Raw genomic sequence first — 18,649 nt, 5'->3', positions numbered from 1 at the left:
CTTGATTTTATACACCCGTGGCCGTGGAAGTGACTGGAACACCTGAATTCAATGATTCAGATGGGTGAGTGAATATGTTTGGCTATATAGTGTATTCATCATGCCATGTTTCTAAGCTAATTAAATGTTAATGTTGTGTTTTTAGCTTGCTATAGTGACCTCACAGACAAAAAATGTACATCTAATTGACACACTATAAGCATGATTGGTAAAATAAGTAAAGTGCTCCTGCATGTGTTAAGTCTGGCAACCCCCCTTTGAATATATATATATTAATTAATGATAAATGAATTCACCAATATCAATCAGTAACATTAAAATTGTTACAACTGATCAACCTTTTATAAAAATGCCTTAACAGGGAGATTTCTGTGTTACAGCTGGTTGGATTCAAGCTCATTTAAACTGCCTTATATACTATTGGGCTGTGAGTTTTACACCAATGCATTCTAACATGCTAACCATTTTTCTTGTTATAATCATTATCAGCACAGTAAATGTTAAACAGGTGTAGCTGAGTTAAGTGTGTGGTATTTTACTCAGAAGGGTAATGAGCAGCTAAAACGACTTATAGCTGCCTTAAAATCGTGCTAGTACAGTTACGTTCCCCTACAACAAACTAAAGAAAAGATGTGTGATGACACTTAGCAAGAAACCACATCTTCAAGTTATAAGAGAAGGTTTTATTACCAGTGCTATTTACATAGAAATAATACAGCCTTGCCCCAGTTCCCCCCCTTAAATCTACACATACGCACGTGAACACACCTCCAAGCATTCAGACACACACAGACAAGCATCCACTCAATTCTGTATCCAAGTATATCTTCATAAAACAGAGAAAAAAAAAGACACATTCTTCCTACATCTGAAACGGCATCCAAAGGAAATACACGTGATCTCAAAACAAAATTTCAAGTAGAGCTAACTCATTGCAGAAAAACAGCATTCAATGCATTAGATGTGTTCTGTGTGAGACATTTTGCGCATGATGAGATGGAGCTGAGAGAGCAAAGACTGACATGGAGTTGAAATTAGGAATTAAGGGACAAAAAAAACGTAATTCTTTCCTTTTAATATGTTTTCACAAAGGCGGACTTTTCAAATAGCAGCTGTGGTGACACTTGGCCCTGATCAATCTGAGAAAAAAAATGTAGAGAATTCGTCCTTTGAAGTACAAAGATGCACACGCGCACACACACACACACACACACACACACACACACACACACACACACACACACCACACACACACACACACACACACACACACACAACTGGAGTCTGCCGCTTTGAGCTTATTTTAATTCTGTGTCTTAAAAATGTGGCCACTAGATGGCAATGAGTGCTTCGGAGCAGACAGCGGTAATGTCACAGATGTTGTCTGCCCCCTCTTTTGTTTTCTCTCTTTAGAGGAAGGAGACCTCAGCTGTTGAAGGACATTCTCCATTATGGGTTCAATGTTCTTTTGAAAATCAATTCCATTAAAACATGTTTTTTAAAAGGGACAGTAACAAAAGGAAGGTCAGGTGAAGCAGTGTGCCGAGCAGAACTATCAGGGCCGCTTCGATGGATGTGAGATTTGTCCGTGTGTGTGTGTGTGTGTGTGTGTGTGTGTGTGGGTACAAGTGTCTGTATAATTGTGTCCGTGTTTTGAATAATGGTATAGACATCCTTCTTTTGAGCTATGATCAAGAACGCTTTGTGTGCATTAAGGGACTTATAGCTGAGACGTGGGCTACAGAATGTCAGTGCCGTGCTGGAGGTGTCAGCGTGTCTATCAAGTGGCAGCCTTTGATTGGACATGTTGGCAAATGTTTAAAATAAGCTGTCTCAATTGAAACGGACGTGTTTGTAGATGAACATTAAAGCATGTATCACAACCGGATCCTTTGTTATGCTGAGTGTGAAGCGGCAATGAAGATCAACAGAATGGAAACTAAAACTGCTTTGAAGCAATGTTTTTAAAGAAGGTGAGAAACTAAGAGAACTAAACATGTCCCCTTTGGCATTTCTCTCTATTAGAAGATACCTTCATTAAAATCAAGGGGAAGGCGAGAAGCAAGTTTGCTGGGTGGAATCGCTTTTTTTTTCTCCTTTTTTTAAATATATATATATATATATATTTCAAGTCCAGTAATCCAGGAAGGGATATGCTTTGGAGTGTCTACCGGGCAGCAAATATTACTTTCTCCTGCAAGCTATCCCATTCTTGATTCTGTCCATCAGTTCATCAGTTGTGAAAATCAGTCCGTAAAAATTTCAGCTGTAATTTTCACCCCACAATGTGTTTTTATTCATCTCCTGAATTAACTAGGCTGATATTCAGCCCAGGAATGGTCCCCGTCCGTTTCTTGTCTTTTACCAGGCTGTGGTTTCTCCCATCTCCTGGCCTTGGTGGGACATTGGAGCGCTGTAGCTGGAATTACTGGCCAAGGAGAAAGGGGGACTGGGTCCACCCCCAAATGCCTCCCCCGGGACAGGCTGAAGTGAGCTTGGTAAGCCCGGCTCTGGACTGGGAGTTTCCGCATGGGAGATCATGTCCGTGAACCTTTGGTCATCTGATGGGTGGTGGCCTGATCCCTCCATTGCTCCAGGCCCAGAGCCCAGGATGTAGGGGGACTCGGCCGGAGACTGAGCCTGCGATGATGGGGGGCCATGGGGAAAGAAGTCGTAGTTACTCCCTGGTCCATAATAGTCACCTTGGTATTCTGTGGCATGAGAGGAAAACACATGAGGTTAGACTTTCTATCAGATACATAAAACACTTACAGTTCCCCCAAGCAGAGTGTATTTATACACACAGCTCCACCCCTACCTAAGTGGTGAAATTGATCATGTCCAATTCCCAACCAACCAGTCTCCAACAGCCTCATTTGAGTGTATAAACAACTCCACACCTCTCCACCTCAGTTCTCTCGCCTTTTACACAGTGCATTCATCTCCCTCTCCCTCATTCAGCTCGCAGCCATGCGTGCACCTCGATGGATTCCCCTGCAGAAACTTCTGGATTTGGATGAGGAATTCCAAAATGAGATTCCAGCTTCCCTGCAGCCCTGCCAGGTCCTGTCGCCTGCATCTCTCTGTCAGGTCTGATGGCAGATTCCAGCACCGTCCCTTCCCTCTACATCACTAGGTTGTGGTTACTTCCTGAGCTACAAATACTCTCTGCTTTAGTGTTGAGGACTCAGCTAAGAAGGATTTTTATTGAATAATCTGATGGGTTTTTTTATTATTATTATTCAACTAGTCTTTAAAAAAAAACCTTGGTATTCTGTGGCATGAGAGGAAAACACCAGATGTCCCCACACAGTGTGATATCTTCATTTCATCAGTCCACAACACCAAATCAGTTTTTAAAAAATTCCTTAGTATTTTTTTCATGCTATTTCCCCTTTTGAATTAGCCCTCTCTCCTCTGTTTTGTCCACTACATGGTGCTTTCAGCATTGTATAATCTCCACTTCTTCCGTTTATGGTTTGTCATCATGTTCCCATTGTGTGTATCCAGTGTCATGATAGCCACGTATTGATGATAAAAGAAGATAAAAGTTTAATATTAATATTAAGTCAATAATGTGTAAGAATAGTATCATAAATAATTATATAATAACTCCTTATGTATGTTTTTGTATAGATTGATTAACCCAATCTCTCTGGGGAGTGACTGCAGCTCAGGAGGTAGAGCAGGTCATCTACTAATCGGAAAGCTGGTGGTTTGATCCCTGGCTGCTGCAGTCTGCATGCCAAAGTATCCTTGGACTCCTGATGCGTTCGTCAGAGTGTGACTGTTGGCTGGAAAGCACTTAGATGTAGAAAGTGTTTGTATGAATGTGTGCGTGAATGAGACATGCAGTTTAAAGTGCTTTGAATGTTCAAGTTGAGTAGAAAAGCGCTCTATGAGAACCAGAACCACTCCATTCATCACACCTTGCATTTGTTTTTGACTTTAACCTTCACACAACCAAAGTACTTAAGTGTGAAAATAACCGTGAGGGGTCACTCCCCATACCTGCACTCTTTCCTTTATCTGACGTTCTAAAATCTTCTAATGTAAATAACTACGGTTTTCAATTATTTTTTAGGATTAAAAGGTGTTTCCGTATCTGCCTCAGAGCTTCTGCAGCAGTTAATCTTTCTACTCTCAGTCTGTTAGCCGTGATTCACAGAAACACTTTACAATATCGTGATTAGAAGGCAAACATTACAGGAAAATCAAAGCCTATAATGATAAAACACATACACACATATTATTTCTGGGGTCATAAATGACCCCTCACTGCAACTTTCTATTATCTTTACCACCCCAGTGGGCTACTTCCTGTAAAAAAAAAAAAAAGATAGGAAAAAAAAACCTTTGAAAAGTTCTAAGTGCAACAAATTAGGAAGCATTTCTATCACTAAAATAAAAGCACAAATACACATGCAGCAGGGGTCATAAATCACCCCCATTCAGCCACTTGACGGTTAATTTGTGAAGAAAGACAACACACAATAAGAGAAATTATAGATTAGCTGATTGATATCACTGAATTTTTGAGTGTGATAATCACTAAGCAAAAATCTGTTATGGTGGCAACCCTAGTTGGACCATTAATCATGGTAAAAAGATTAAAAACAAACAAAAACACAACTATTATGGCATTATTCTGCTGACCAAAGTCAGCAGAATTCATCTTTTGATGACACAGATTTTTTTAGAGTGGCTAAAAATACATCTGAAGCACCGCCTTCACATTTAAAACGCTTCCTCAGCCAGGGCCGTGCCCTGTCGTGCCTAAAATGTCTTAACCTTCTCCCGGCACTCACTTCAAAGTGCTGCGGCAAACAACTGACACATTAATAACAGATTTTGTTGCTTCCACAGACATTCTGCGTCGCATACCTGGATAAATAAATATTTTCTGGTTAACTTATGACACTGACTGGCATGGTTTATGCCTCTTAGAGGTTTCAGACATCTCTTTGTGTCTTCTCACTTATCCTTCCACAGCACGATTTTGTTTCTGGTTCCCATGGTACTGAAACATTTGGTTTCAAAAATAAACAGTGATGTCCAGCTCTACAAACGCTGTCCCTGTTGACTGGATAATTAATACGACTTTCTATGACGAAGCAAAGGGGTTATTGTAAGATGGTCTTTTGATCCAGAGGAACAAGTGTTTAGTGTTTAGGATTAAAATGTAACATTTTAGTGTCAGGGACAAAAGATTAACCTACACTAAATGTTTACATATCACACAGTGTAGTAAATATGAAGCCAAGTAACCAGCAACTGAACCTCTTTTGCAAACTTTAGTAACAGCTCTGCATGTAGTGTATATGGCAAAGCTGGTATTTTAAGCTGGCAACAACTACGGTCTTTAAGAGAAATATCCCTCTGGCCAAGACTATTATTAAAAACAATCTACGCTGCTCTCGATGCCGTCTGATAAATGTAATGCAATCACCAAAGGCCGGTTCGATGAGCTTAGCTTAGCACAAAGACTTCTTTTTACTAACTCAGCACAAACAATGGAAAAGAAAACGCTAGCTAGCTCTGACTGAAGGAAATAAAATCCACCCATAAGAAGTCACATTAAATTGTGACTGCACATAATCATGTAATATAATAGCTTAATTCTGCATACTGAATAGCAACAATAGTATATTGTCAGTATTTTAGAGACCACCCAAAATGCTGCAAATCATGTTTTCAGGGGAGCTCACGTCTTATTAAAAGGAGTCAAACAGACAAAGGTTTTGCATTTGCTCTTTTTGAGCTTTAATGATGCGGAAAGGCAGATTTAATCTAATAACTAAGCCAAGTTAGCTGATCCCACATTTTACGCTAAGCTTTAAGATAACTGGATCCTTACATACAAGAAACCAGCTTAAATTATATGAATAACTTCCTGTATTTCCAGAAAAAAAAAAAAAAAGAATTGATCTTAAACCATGCACTGCTATACATTCAAATTGGCTGCACAATTATTCTATTAATTATTAGCCAGCACAGTGGACTCAAATGACAGTCAGCCACAGGCCGTGCTTGTGTGACAAAAGTCTGGAAGTTGATTTTTAAATATGAAATATGAAACTATTTTACCCTTAGTGTGTCACTCATTATAAGCAATAACCAAAACAGTTTGGAAATAATTGATTGCCTTTACATGTAGCCCGTTACTTTATACACTGTTTGCATCCATTAATCAACAATTACTAAAAACCTCCACCTGCCTCCCATTTCTCATTGCAAACTCCCTAAGTTACATTAAATCTATTCAGTTTTGGCACCGCCGCGAACTGAGATCGATGACAGGTTTTACCCCCGTGCCCCAGATGCTGCACTGACATTTCTCCACTCCCACCATATGTTCTTCTCACTGCTATTTCAGTCTAAACAGGGAGAGTTGAGAACTAACAGTTCAGACATCAAGAAACATCCTGTCTAATTATAAGATCTAAATTTATTTGCTGTTGTACATAGTTTTTAGAAATTATCAGGGAAAATATTCAAAGGTGACTCGACTCGCACAAACAAGCTAATTGTCTGATTTCACAAACTGGCCCCTGCTAGATTGGCTGACCTTGGGAATAAGCAACAAGCTTGGTTTGCAGTGTGTGTGTGTGTGTGTGTGTGTGTGTGTGTGTGTGTGTGTGTGTGTGTGTGTGTGTGTGTGTGTGAGAGAGAGAGGGAGAGGAGGGGAGTGTCATCTCTGCAAACTATAATTACACTCACACATGCAGACGCATCATACCACACACAGGCATTCCTCGCTTTAAACAGCAGCAGAGGAACACGAGGAGGCAGCGAGCTCAGATAAAGGCAAGCAGGCTGGCCTGTGCTGCTGTGGGACAAAAGGGTGTGAAAAGCAGAGTGCAAAGAAAGCGAGGAGACATGAGAGCGAGGGATGGAGGTTTTGTCCTCTCTTTTCCCCTCCCACTCCCTGTGTTGCAGCCTTGATGGCTCCGGTTTATTGTATCCTCAATGCCAGGACCCTTCAGGTAGAGGTGCAGGAGCTGTATGGAAACAGCAGCTCACAGACTGTCCATCAAAAACAAACTGCTGATATGCATGACAGGTGCATCTGCTTTATTCCTGCAGTTCAGTGCGGGGCGGCTGTTGTGTTAGCGCCGTGTTGTCATCTCCCTCCTTTGTCTCGAGATTATTTCCTTTTGATGCTGGGGACATTTTTTTTTTCAAATGATCTTCAACAAGCTTTTTTTTTTGAGAATATTTTTTGAACATTTCTGCAGTGACTGGAGATTCGAATTCAGAAACAAACCAATTACAACTCCTTTTCTGTATGAAACCTTTGTGACTTAATAACTGCAAATACTCCCCCCCCCCCCCCCCCCCCCCCCCCCCCCCAGCAATAATATTTTATCTGTGTGTTGTATTTATTTGCATTTAAATGGTCAGTAAATCAGTGCACAAACCTCCATACAAGTTTAGCACCTTTGCCAAAAGATGTCACAACTGGCTGATTGTTCCACAAAGGTTTATATCACAGAACCTAAATATATTCTGATACATATTCTATATTCTGCTATGAAACTATGTGTGTGCCTTTGGTTAACGTCAGCTAATCTCTCTTTAAAATTAGGACGTCTTCTCTTCGGTATTGACTGTTTGTTGAATCTCGCTCTTTCTTTCTTTGAAGCAGCTATGTTTTTAAGAAGGAAGCTACCAACTTTTCAGAAAGTGAATGACACTCAAATGTTGTAATCTGGAAAAGGTCATTAGGTGCAACTTCACGCTGAATAAAAGTTAAGAGAGACAAGACGGGAGACACGTTTTTATTTCAGGATGGCACAGAAATCAATTCGCACAAATATAGTGGAACCATTACAGGTGCCGTTTTTTTTGAAGTTCACCGTTCTGAAAGATCAAAAAAAATATTGTGCCTCAGGCATGCCACCCAGCCTGCTAGCTTTGTTTGCAAAGTGTCCCACTAGAACATATGTGTTCCTATCTGCCATTTACTCTCCTAGCTGCTTAACAAATGTGACAGTTAAACAGGATTGATACTTTATTTGCATTCCTCTGCGCACTGCTGAGATAACCAGACTACAAAGCTGTGTTTGGAACAGTTAACAAAAGCTTCTTAGCTGCTTATTTTGTACCACACAAACCGACTGCGGCGTGCACGAGATTAGAGTCAAAATAAAGTCTAGATCATTTAATCTCTGAGCAGAAATCTGAGGGGATTCAAGAAAATAATGCGAACGCAAATGATCCAATAAACTACACTGGGGCTTCACCTGCATTATACTGTATAGCAGATTTATGTGATATACTTGCAGCCTGAAAACATAGTGTAAGTACCAGCTTTCGGTGGAGCTGCTGCAGTTTGCTTACACAATATCACATTTTTGAACCGAGTGTGAATACAGATTATGTTTGCCATTACTCTCGCTCCATATTGCACATTAATATTGCAAGAGGTAAAGAACCTGCAGGTGTGGTGATTTGCACTAGCACCGCGTGTGTTATCACAGCATTCATTTCTTACCTCCATAGTAACCATAGGCCCCAGGTCCTAAAATGTCTGGATCCTCCAGCCTGCCTCCCAGCGGCCTCATCCTCCTCGGGCCCCTGAAGAAGGCGTGCCGTCGGGCGCCCAGAGCACTCAGCTGCTTCATTCGCCGTTCTTTGGATCTTCTGTTCTGGAACCAGACCTGAAACAATGCAGGCTCTGTTATCAGCTGATCTCATCACTTCTGCAAAATTTGTAATTTGCATCCTTTTCCTATTCACCAGTCACTCAAACTGTACTGCACCTCGCAAACCTCGCAAAAGGCTACGAATCGTGTGGATGTGAGAGTAAGATTCAGGTGAAATCACCACAAAATTATCTGTGAAGCACAACTGACAATAAAACAATTACATATGGACCAACTTCAAGGTGATCTTTTGCTGTTAATGCTCTCTGTTACAAAGTTTGCACAGCTTTAAAATGCCATAATTAAATGATAATGAATTAATTCCTTTAAAGCCCTTTTATTCAGAAACCACAAACTATTTCCTAGAAATGACATGAAGCACTTGCCTCCCAATTCTCTGGCGCCTCTGCACCCATTCTGAACTGTATTTACTGTGCCACAATTAGCTGTGGCCTTTTTTCATTTGTATTAATTGAGGAGTAAATGTTTGAAATTCAGCTTCAAAGATGGCTCGACTAACTCAAAGTGTTAAACCATTAAAAATAGTCCAAAAAAAAAAGTCAAAGAACTCAGTCTAACAGGAGCATTCTCCAGTGCAATACAAGAATTACATAGGTGTTATTAAATGATTGTTTGCACACAATGAATGGGAAGGTATTTTGTGCTGGAATGTTAGACTTCATGTCAAGAAAGCACAAAAGGATCAAAGTCAAAGATTTAGGAAGGGCGGCGATGACTGAATAATAACATGAAAGAAACCATTTTTGCTGCACTTTTCGGTGATTATAAATTTCCTGTTGTAAATTTCAGTTAAGTAGCAAAGTAATACCAATGGACCCAAATACAAAGCCTATAAAGTTAAACCACTGAGATTAAATAAACTGTCTTTCAGGACAAACAAAGGAGAATTTCAAAATTGCGAAACTGTGCATCATATGGAAGAATGTCTTTGAATTATAAGCACATAACACATCTCGTTTCGCCTTTGCTTCACTGCTGCATAATGATCTATGTTCACACCAGCCAGGCTACGCCAGAGGGAGAATCCCACTGTGCTACAGATTAACAAAAACACACTCGCAAAACGTGACACACACACACACACACACACACACATACGCACGCCTAAAACTACTTAGGCTCTGCTCTCTGTGCTCCAGCGGCAAACGCAACACCTGCTTATTGAGAACAATCATCTAACTGTAGGGTACATTTTTATGGAAATGCTCTCGCTTCCCTTGAGAGAGCGTTGCTTAGGGATTACATACACATGCTGGAGAAGCAGCGTGGCTCACAGGGCTCCCTGCGTTGAGAGCAATGGTATTTAACACACACTGAACGAGGAGGAAGATGACGAAACGCATCCTCCATTTTGGCTCCGAGCAACACAGGGTGCAGAGGTGGAGGGGGGGGGGGGGGGGGGGGGGGGGGGGGCAGCCAGACTGACTGACTGATATATCGACCGGTTTACTGGTTCATTGAATGATTGATTGATTCGGTGAGTGATTGAGTTCTGCTGCTGCACACGCGCACATGCTGGCTGCAGTTTATGATATGGATGAAGCAGTGGAGAAGCGCAGGCTGTAAGTGAGTAAGAGCGGAGAGGTGGGAAAGGGGAGGGTGGTATGTAAATCTGTGAAATCAGCGATAATTACAGTGAGTGCACAAAAAGCCACATCACAGTTGGCAGAGATGGCGCTAATCATCCTAACACAGTCTGCACCCAGGCACGGCGCATGTGTGTGCGTGCGTGCGTGTGTATATGTGTTTGAGGATGAAAAAACAGGCAGAGGGGTCCAAAAACAGTGTACGCTTGTGTTATATTGCACAGCACATGTTTGTATCTGGGTTTCCTCTCGCCTTTGGCAAAAACAAAGCTAACCTTTCACTAATTTCATGGCTGTGCAGCACATCTTATTGCTGAAATAAGCCACAAGGTCTGCACACAAAAAAGGAAATTCTTTTTAAAATAGTGTTTCTTATTTTCATGCATCAACAACATGCATCGGTGTAAGCTCAAAGTGTACGTTAATGCTTTTATACTGAAAATACACGTAAACAGGGGGCTGCTTTTTACAGAAAAAATAAAGTGTGAATTTTTGAAAGCTGTAATTAAAAGAAATCTTGCATTAAAATAAAAATATGAAATGCTGTGAACCTGTGTCTTTAAAAGTCAAATTTGAATGAATATTAAAATGAATTTATTTTTAAATAATAATATTAAAAAGAAAGCTTTTCTGCATACTGTGAATCTGCTGTTACATGCAAATAGAAAAATCTACTTTTAGGCACCATACTGCTTCCAGTTCCATATGTTCGACTATTTTGTTTTACAAGATTTAAAAAAAAAATGCTACAGTACAAATAAATTCAAACAAATCCATAAATTTTATGAAATACTTCCATAAAACATAAGCCAAAAATAAACAAACAAGAAAAACAGTTTACATACAGCAGGTGGTGTGTTTCATTTAAATGTGGCTTTATATCCATCTAATAGTCCGCGTCGTGTTTTGACATTTCACTAATAGATGATGAGGCTTTCAATTAAATGTCTGCACATTTCAGTAAAATTAAAAAGTAATTTCTTTGATTTATAATCTGTCATTTGTCTCTAATATGTCCGTGTCGCTGCAGATCCTCCCTCATCTCCGCATAATAGGTTCCAACAATCCACAAACAGCAGGCGGCTGAGCTTACCTGGATGACTCGCATGTTCAGTCCGGTTTCCTGGGCCAGCTGTTCTCGGATGTGCCGGGTCGGTTTCGGCGTAGCGACAAACGCAGCCTTTAATGTTTCCAGCTGTTTGGCCTTGATGGTGGTCCGGGGCCCCCGCCTTTTGGCCCCGGAGTTCTGCTCCTCGTTCTCAATATTGTTCGTTTCCTTATCTGAGGACGTTGAATTGTCCGTCTCTTTTATGTCGTCCTGTATTGGGTCCTGCAGATCCGGCGATAAACTCCTATCTGTGCACGACGACACTGGGGAGGGGGAGGGGGGCACAAACAAGAAGGAAGGTCACGATCCGAAATGTCAAGGGGGTGGGCGTTGTGGGGGGGGTCTTCTGCTTTAATCAGGCTTGGCGATGCAAAGCAGCATCGCAGACTATTACGCATCCAAACGTTATCAAATCGTAAATTAAATGCGCTTTTACGCCCTTGGGTGGGATTTTTATTCTCCTAATTTATGCATTTGTTTATTCATTTATTTGCAGATGTATTTTTCTTTAAATAATATTTGAAGTAGCAAAAAAAAAAAAAGCACAAGTACACAAATTAGAACATTTTTCTTCAGTAAAGTCGGAAACATCTCCAATTTACGCACAAAAAACAGAAAATACGAACATGTAGCCACATTAGGATTGCAGGCAAATGAAAAAGATTCATAAAGGAGATCGAAATAAGCGGTTTATGAAAAAGGAGGCGCGTGACACCTTCAGTAAACAGGGTGTGGAGTGGAGTTGCTGCCCTCCTGAGCTTTTTATGAGGATAAATAGAGAGTGGAAAGAGGAGCAGCACACACGGCCAGCTCAGCATGCTCATCCCCAGTGGACCCTGGCGTACAATAACAGAAAGCTATTGTTCTATGGAGGTAAATATTGAAAGTATTCATCTCACAAGGTTGCTGTGAGATGCTCTCCTCGGACTGCTGCAAAAGCTCAACATAAACGTGCATTTAAAGCCTCCACTTCTGCCTTTCTTTTGTCCTTTAAAAGGCCGATTGCCATTTTATTCATCAGATTTTTAATCATGATGAAATATTCCACTCATATTAAAATAAACACGATCTGCTTTACTACTACTATTATTATTATTATTATTATTATTATTATTATTATTATTATTATTATTGAACAGGGTGAAAAAAAATGCAGCGCAGGCCTGCTGTCGCGTCGCTTACCTGAGTTCAAGTTGACTTCCTTTATGGTCCCGGAGCTCAGATAATCATCTTTGCACACAAACTTGTTCTCGTCTATCACATAGAGTTCCTCTCCCGTGGACAGCTGCTTGTTACACACCATGCAGGTGAAGCAGTTTAGGTGAAACACCTTGCTGCGAGCTTTGCGGACCAAGTCGTTCGGCGAGATTCCCTGCAGACAGCCCGCGCATTTCGTGCCAAACCGCCTGCATAAAAACGAAAAATTAATGTGAAATTGAGGGGGATTTTTATGACTGCAGCCTGTACACCCACTGACAATAGCAGCGCATAAAGGGGCCTCTCAGAAAGTGCACAAATCCATCGTATAATCATTAATACCAAAAAAGGATGTTAATATCATATTAGTTTAGTAAGAATAAACAGGTCGAGAACTAACGCCTATAGTTTAGCAAGTGCTACCAATGCCACTAACACATACAATAATAATAATAATAATAATAATAATAATTATTATTATTATTATTATTATTATTACTATAGGACTCTATCCACTTTGAAATATTTAGTAAATATATGGCAAGTAACAGGTAATTACACAGACACATATTCAAACAAAAAAAGCATCTCTCTCTGTGAGTGTTGATAACGTGGCCATTAAAAATTGTTTAGAAAAAAGACTTTAGAGAAAAAAACCTTTCTAATTTTGATTGAGGTGCTCTGACAATAACCCCACGCAAAACGTATTAGTGACAATCAACACATTGTACTCGTGGATATATTATAGGATTAGGCAGAGTAGGAGCATCTTAGCGTGAAAATCTTCTCTTAATCCATATTCACCCGCGCTTAAATGGCACTGGGTGGGAAGGCTCATCAATTTGATACACAAATAACCCAAAAATAAATTCACTAAAATTCCCCCTCCTGAATTGAAAGGATTTTTTTTTCTTTTTAACTGCTTTGAAATTAAAACATATTTGACTGAGTGATGCTTATTGTAGTTTGGGGTTGTCTTTCACCTCCACAGATGTCATTGTTGATATAAAGAGTTTCAGCAGATACTTAAAGCTCACTTTGGGCCTACTGGAGCTGCATTTTCAGTCGGCCTGTCGGGGGCTGTTTAAGCCTTTGGGTGAGCGCAAGCACCCTTCTTGTGGAGCATTGTTTTAACACTGGGCTTCCCTTTCCATTCACTTACAATGGTATCGCATCACTATCCGCTTTTCACATGCGTGGCCAAGCCTCCCCCAGCGAAAGGGCACAACTCTACTTACACAACAAATGGACACATTAGGGTGATTACTGTTTCGCCTGGCTAATGGCTGGCCATTTAAATCCACCGCTTGATGGGACCTGTGGTAATATGACGGCCAAGGCCGCGCGAGGCCAATAATAGCCCCGTCCCAACAAAGGCTGATGTGTGCTACATGTCATTAGACAATTTGGGAGAAAATAACTGACACATACAAATGAAAATGATGCTAAGAGAGTGACAAACAAGGGCTTCACTTATCACTCAATTACCTGGAACACTTTTTGGAAATTGTGAACCGGTTAATAGCCTAATGGGTGTTTGAAATAAAAGTGTTGTCTGGAGCTGGAAATAGATTTAAAAAAAAAAAAAAAAAACTAAGCACAGAACAGACGTGGATACACAGTGAAATAGATTTTTAGATGTCCCTTCTTTTATTGTAGAGGCCCTTTTAAAGGCCAGACGGTTTATAATATTTCCTAAAATGTCACCGCAGAGGGGTTAAAATCATGCATTTTAAAATTACATGTATTATTAACTAATCAGTTGTTATTTATACTTTTAGATTTCTTTTAAATTACTTTATCTTTCGTATTTTATTTTTATCCAGGTACAGATTAACGTGGCCTATGACCTGAGCCCAGCGCACACAAAATTCAGATTTAGGACTTGAGTTTATGGGCCACACTTTTATTGATGATATTATTTTCATCTTGATCTACAATTAAAAAATATATCAATATTTACCCACATAAATATTTTCCTTATCTTAACTGTGGCGCATTCTGTCATGAATGTTTGAAAAACAAAATCATGATTTTTGAAGACCTCTGAATCCAGATTCTGTTACCTGAAAAAGTCAATTTTGCAATAGAGCTTTCCGTCTCTGGAGAAGCACTTCTCGGTGAGGTTGCAGTTGCATTCGCAGCACTGGACGCACTTGGCGTGCCAGGCTCTGTCCAGCACGTTGAGGAGGAACCGGTCCAAGATGGGCCGTTCGCACCCGGCACAGTGGACCATCATATCGCCGGCCTGCAGGATGCCGAGTGCCGACCTACCCACGCGGACTGCGCTGCTCGGACTTGGGCAAACGCGGAACAACGTCTTGGCTCAGGGAGGTGCGCTGTCAGGCGAAAACTGGAGGGACCTGTCGTTCAAAGGCAGCGGAGTGACAATCCCCGAGAATTGTTGTAGTCCTGGTCCTGTTTGGTTGCTTTCCTGCTACTTGTCACAATCCACAAATCCAGGGGAGAAGAGGAAAAAAATTCAGCTGCGCCAGCTGATGAACTGCGTACTGGACACACCAGACATGTTTTCTCGCCAACACAATGTTAAAACATCATTTTTCAAACGTATTTATTTCTAAATAATTTATCCCTTTGCTCATGCTTTGTTTGGGGTCCAGTAATTTCCTTCAGGCTCACCTCACGTCGCTACTTGCACGTCCCTGTGCCTGGGTTATCACGAGGTTTTGCCAGCGCGACGCGCATCCTGCGCTGAGATTGGACGACGCCCTTGTTAATTCCCGTGCCAGAAGAGCCAATCAGAGTGCAGTTGTTATGGTTACACGTTCATAGCTGTAGCCTCCAAGCGGACCCTAAGCACAAGCCGCACAAAAAATACCTAGGCCGTGGATGCAGGGTGTTTGTAGTGGCGCTGATAGGGGCCAGCAGGCATGAGGAAGTTTCATGGTGGGTCACGGAGACATCACTGACTTTATAAGGAAATGCATCAGCTGCAGGTTAGACTATGAAAGTCAGAACATTTTACTGGCCATAAACGTGAAAATCTACAAAACGGATGAATGTTAGGAAGTACATATGTACAACAAGCACGCCGCTGCCTCTGAAATGAATCTGAATAGAAGTAGATTATTGGGAGTGGGAGTAGCCGAACAAGGACTAATGCTACACAGTTTTATAATGGCTTTGCGGCAAAATGCCCCTGCATTACACGGTGGCTGTGCAGGGCGAAGAGAGGAGGGGGCCGCGGGCCTTTTCTCATGCAGAAAGCTATTTACAGGGAAATGCGATGGATTAGCAGGAGCTCATCAATAGGGAGAGCGTGGTCACCCGGTGCTTTAACAGAGTGGCCACCAATCGAAGGGAATTTCAATATTTACCAACAGCCTCGTTTTGTTAGTTGCAGTTAAGCAAACATGCGATGCGCTAATTCATGTTGGGTGAGACTGTTTTAAGCATAATGGGGACTGATTTGAATGAAATTAGGTGTGAATTTTGGCTCACTTTACTGACTGAAGGCCATTCAAGATAACATTTAGAGAAACAGATAAACAACAAGGTTGTTAGTTTTAACAGAGGAAGAAAGGAAAATCTATCTATCTATCTATCTATCTATCTATCTATCTATCTATCTATCTATCTATCTATCTATCTATCTATCTATCTATCTATCTATCTATCTATCTATCTATCTATCTATCTATCTATCTATCTATCTATCTATCTATCTATCTAATATCTTTGTATCAACATTTACGTAGTTTTTCCTATGGGTTCTAATAGGGATTTAGTTTTAATATAAATAATTTTTAAACATTAATTACATAATTCTTTAAATGAGCATTGATAACATTAAAAATTAGGTCACAATATGTTCATTTTTTAAAACATTCATACACAATAGTAGTGGCAGAAGCCAGTTATTAAACCTCTTTCTTTCTTTCTTTCTTTCTTTCTTTCTTTCTTTCTTTCTTTCTTTCTTTCTTTCTTTCTTTCTTTCTTTCTTTCTTTCTTTCTTTCTTTCTTTCTTTCTTTCTTTCTTTCTTTCTTTCTTTCTTTTTTATCTCCCTCATTTGTTTTTTCCTCACTTTAATTTCCCCTTTTACTGGCTTCCTAAATTGTTACACTGATGGTGTATAGAACCATTAAAGGAACCCCCAGCCTTTCAGCTATGACACAGGGTATAATGAGTGTTTTTCTTATCGAAATGATGCCTCAGATTCAAGTGTGGATTTTACCCTACAGGTATATGTGGTTTAACCTGGCCAAATCAGGTTTTTGTAGAGACAAAGCTGAATGAGTTTCCCCAATTATCCAAGCTCCCAAACCAATGACCTTTAGCCTATAAAGTGAGGGGGAGGGAAAAAATGAGAAGGACTCAGAGAGGTGCAGACAAAAAGCCCACAGTGGGAAAAAGAGCATGTGAGGCAAGTGCATCCACTCGCCTCTTGTTTGAATGCAGCTACATCACATTGTGCAAAGGAATAATTAAAAAAAAGGCTCTGTTTGCTTTTGCTTTGTTCCGTTCTTCTGTGCACACCGAGCACCACCCAAAGAGTGAGACGCTCACCTGTGGAGAAAAATGAGGGCGCTGTCCATGGTACCAAAGGCAGGGAGCACCAAGGACAGCAGCAGACTTCCTTTTTTTTGCAGGGAGAATCACCTGACCTTAGTCACAATCATGTGGCATACAATTTTAAGATGCATTCTTTATGAATTTAGTTTCATCACATGCAAGGCTTAGAAATAAAATCCTGCTTTTTGTCTTTTTGCCTGCATAAAAAGGCTTCACACATGCTAAGGTGCTGAAGGACTGATTTGTGTCATTCAGCACATAAAAAAGACTGGAATACCTTTCAAAAATCAAACGAGAATGATTTAGAAATTTTGGTGAACCGATTAATAATAACATGTTTACTTCTGAAATTATTAGTTTGTTTTTAAAGGATGGGGAGTTTGTTCACACTTCACAACTGTTTATGCAGGCTGACAGACCATCACAACACATTTTTCAAGGACCAACATCTGAAGTGGTTTGAACATCAGTCGCCTTTCTTTACTGAGAGGTCTTCATAAAATATCTCTGCTGAGCGGCATCTACGTCTCTCCTTCTCTGTAGTTTTATTCATAATGCGCAGGGAGGAAAGGCAGTAATTTAAACAACACAAGTAATGTCCGCAAACTCTGAACCTGGGATTTTTCTTCAGTGCCATTTCCTACAGAAATGCAGAAATCAAACTGCATGTTTGTCCTGATTAAATTTCAGAAAATGTTCTTAAACAACACCCCCCCCCCGCTCCTGTTTAAAGCAGCTGGATCATTTTTTGGTGGTTGCTTTGCACTGTGAGCTGAAATGAAATCTTAAATGGAAGGGAAGAAGTAGTGGATGAAAATATAAATCTAGAACAGGTACATAAATAAATGTGAGACACAGAGGGTGGTGGTGGGGGTTCTGCCCCCCACCCCCAAATTCAGCCGTCATCTTCGCTGCTCCACTCCCCTCCGCTCTGGAGGCAGCCAGACACCTGAGCAGACTGCTTCTTCCCCTCTCCTCCCTCCCTTCCCCTGCATGCGGTGTCACCCCAACCCCAAAGGTGCGCGCACATGTACGCTCAAGACCACCTCCAGGGCCCCTCTTTGGCGGGGCCAGTCCCAGGGGAGAGGTTAGTATGATGGATGTCTGATTGGTAGCCCTCCCTTAGGGCCTCCCTCTCCGTCACCTCTCTGCGCTCTGAATTAAAAGGCCGTTTGTCTCCTCTGAGTCCTCAGCTGTAGAGCGCCGGCCTGCAATTTCACAGCACTCAGAGAGAGAGAGGGAGACCATTACAGAGGAGGTTGTCAGGGGAGCCATCAGAGCCTGGACACGCCTGAGGGACTCTCTCGCTCCCCTCTATCTTCCCTGCTCCTGTCTCCGCCTGCTCAGCACCACCAACACCTCTATCCCACTGGAGGCAGCCAACCCTATACTCACAAATATATTCATATTCAAGCATGTATGCACCTATATGCATATAAGATTGCACAATTGAATGCACACATGCCTGATACACATCACTAGGGGCATTGTTATTTTTAAATCTTCCACTCTGTCTTGGTGCTTAAATAAATTAACACAATCAATTATAAAAAGT

General features: G+C 41.0%; 1 protein-coding gene across 1 annotated transcript; it reads right to left on the bottom strand.

The window, feature by feature from the left end:
* Positions 1 to 696: 696 nt before the first annotated feature.
* lhx5 (LIM homeobox 5) lies at positions 697 to 15,214 on the bottom strand. Its single transcript, XM_030742880.1, has 5 exons — positions 14,627 to 15,214; positions 12,546 to 12,769; positions 11,349 to 11,626; positions 8,498 to 8,663; positions 697 to 2,711 (listed from the first exon to the last, which is right to left on the bottom strand). The coding sequence occupies exons 1-5, from the start codon at positions 14,797 to 14,799 to the stop codon at positions 2,362 to 2,364; spliced, it is 1,191 nt and encodes a 396-aa protein (XP_030598740.1). The 5' UTR covers positions 14,800 to 15,214; the 3' UTR covers positions 697 to 2,361.
* Positions 15,215 to 18,649: the final 3,435 nt, after the last annotated feature.

The sequence above is a fragment of the Archocentrus centrarchus genome, chromosome 12 (assembly GCF_007364275.1).
Source record: "Archocentrus centrarchus isolate MPI-CPG fArcCen1 chromosome 12, fArcCen1, whole genome shotgun sequence".
NCBI classification, from domain to species: domain Eukaryota; kingdom Metazoa; phylum Chordata; class Actinopteri; order Cichliformes; family Cichlidae; genus Archocentrus; species Archocentrus centrarchus.
This window is presented reverse-complemented; position numbering and strand designations above follow the sequence as displayed.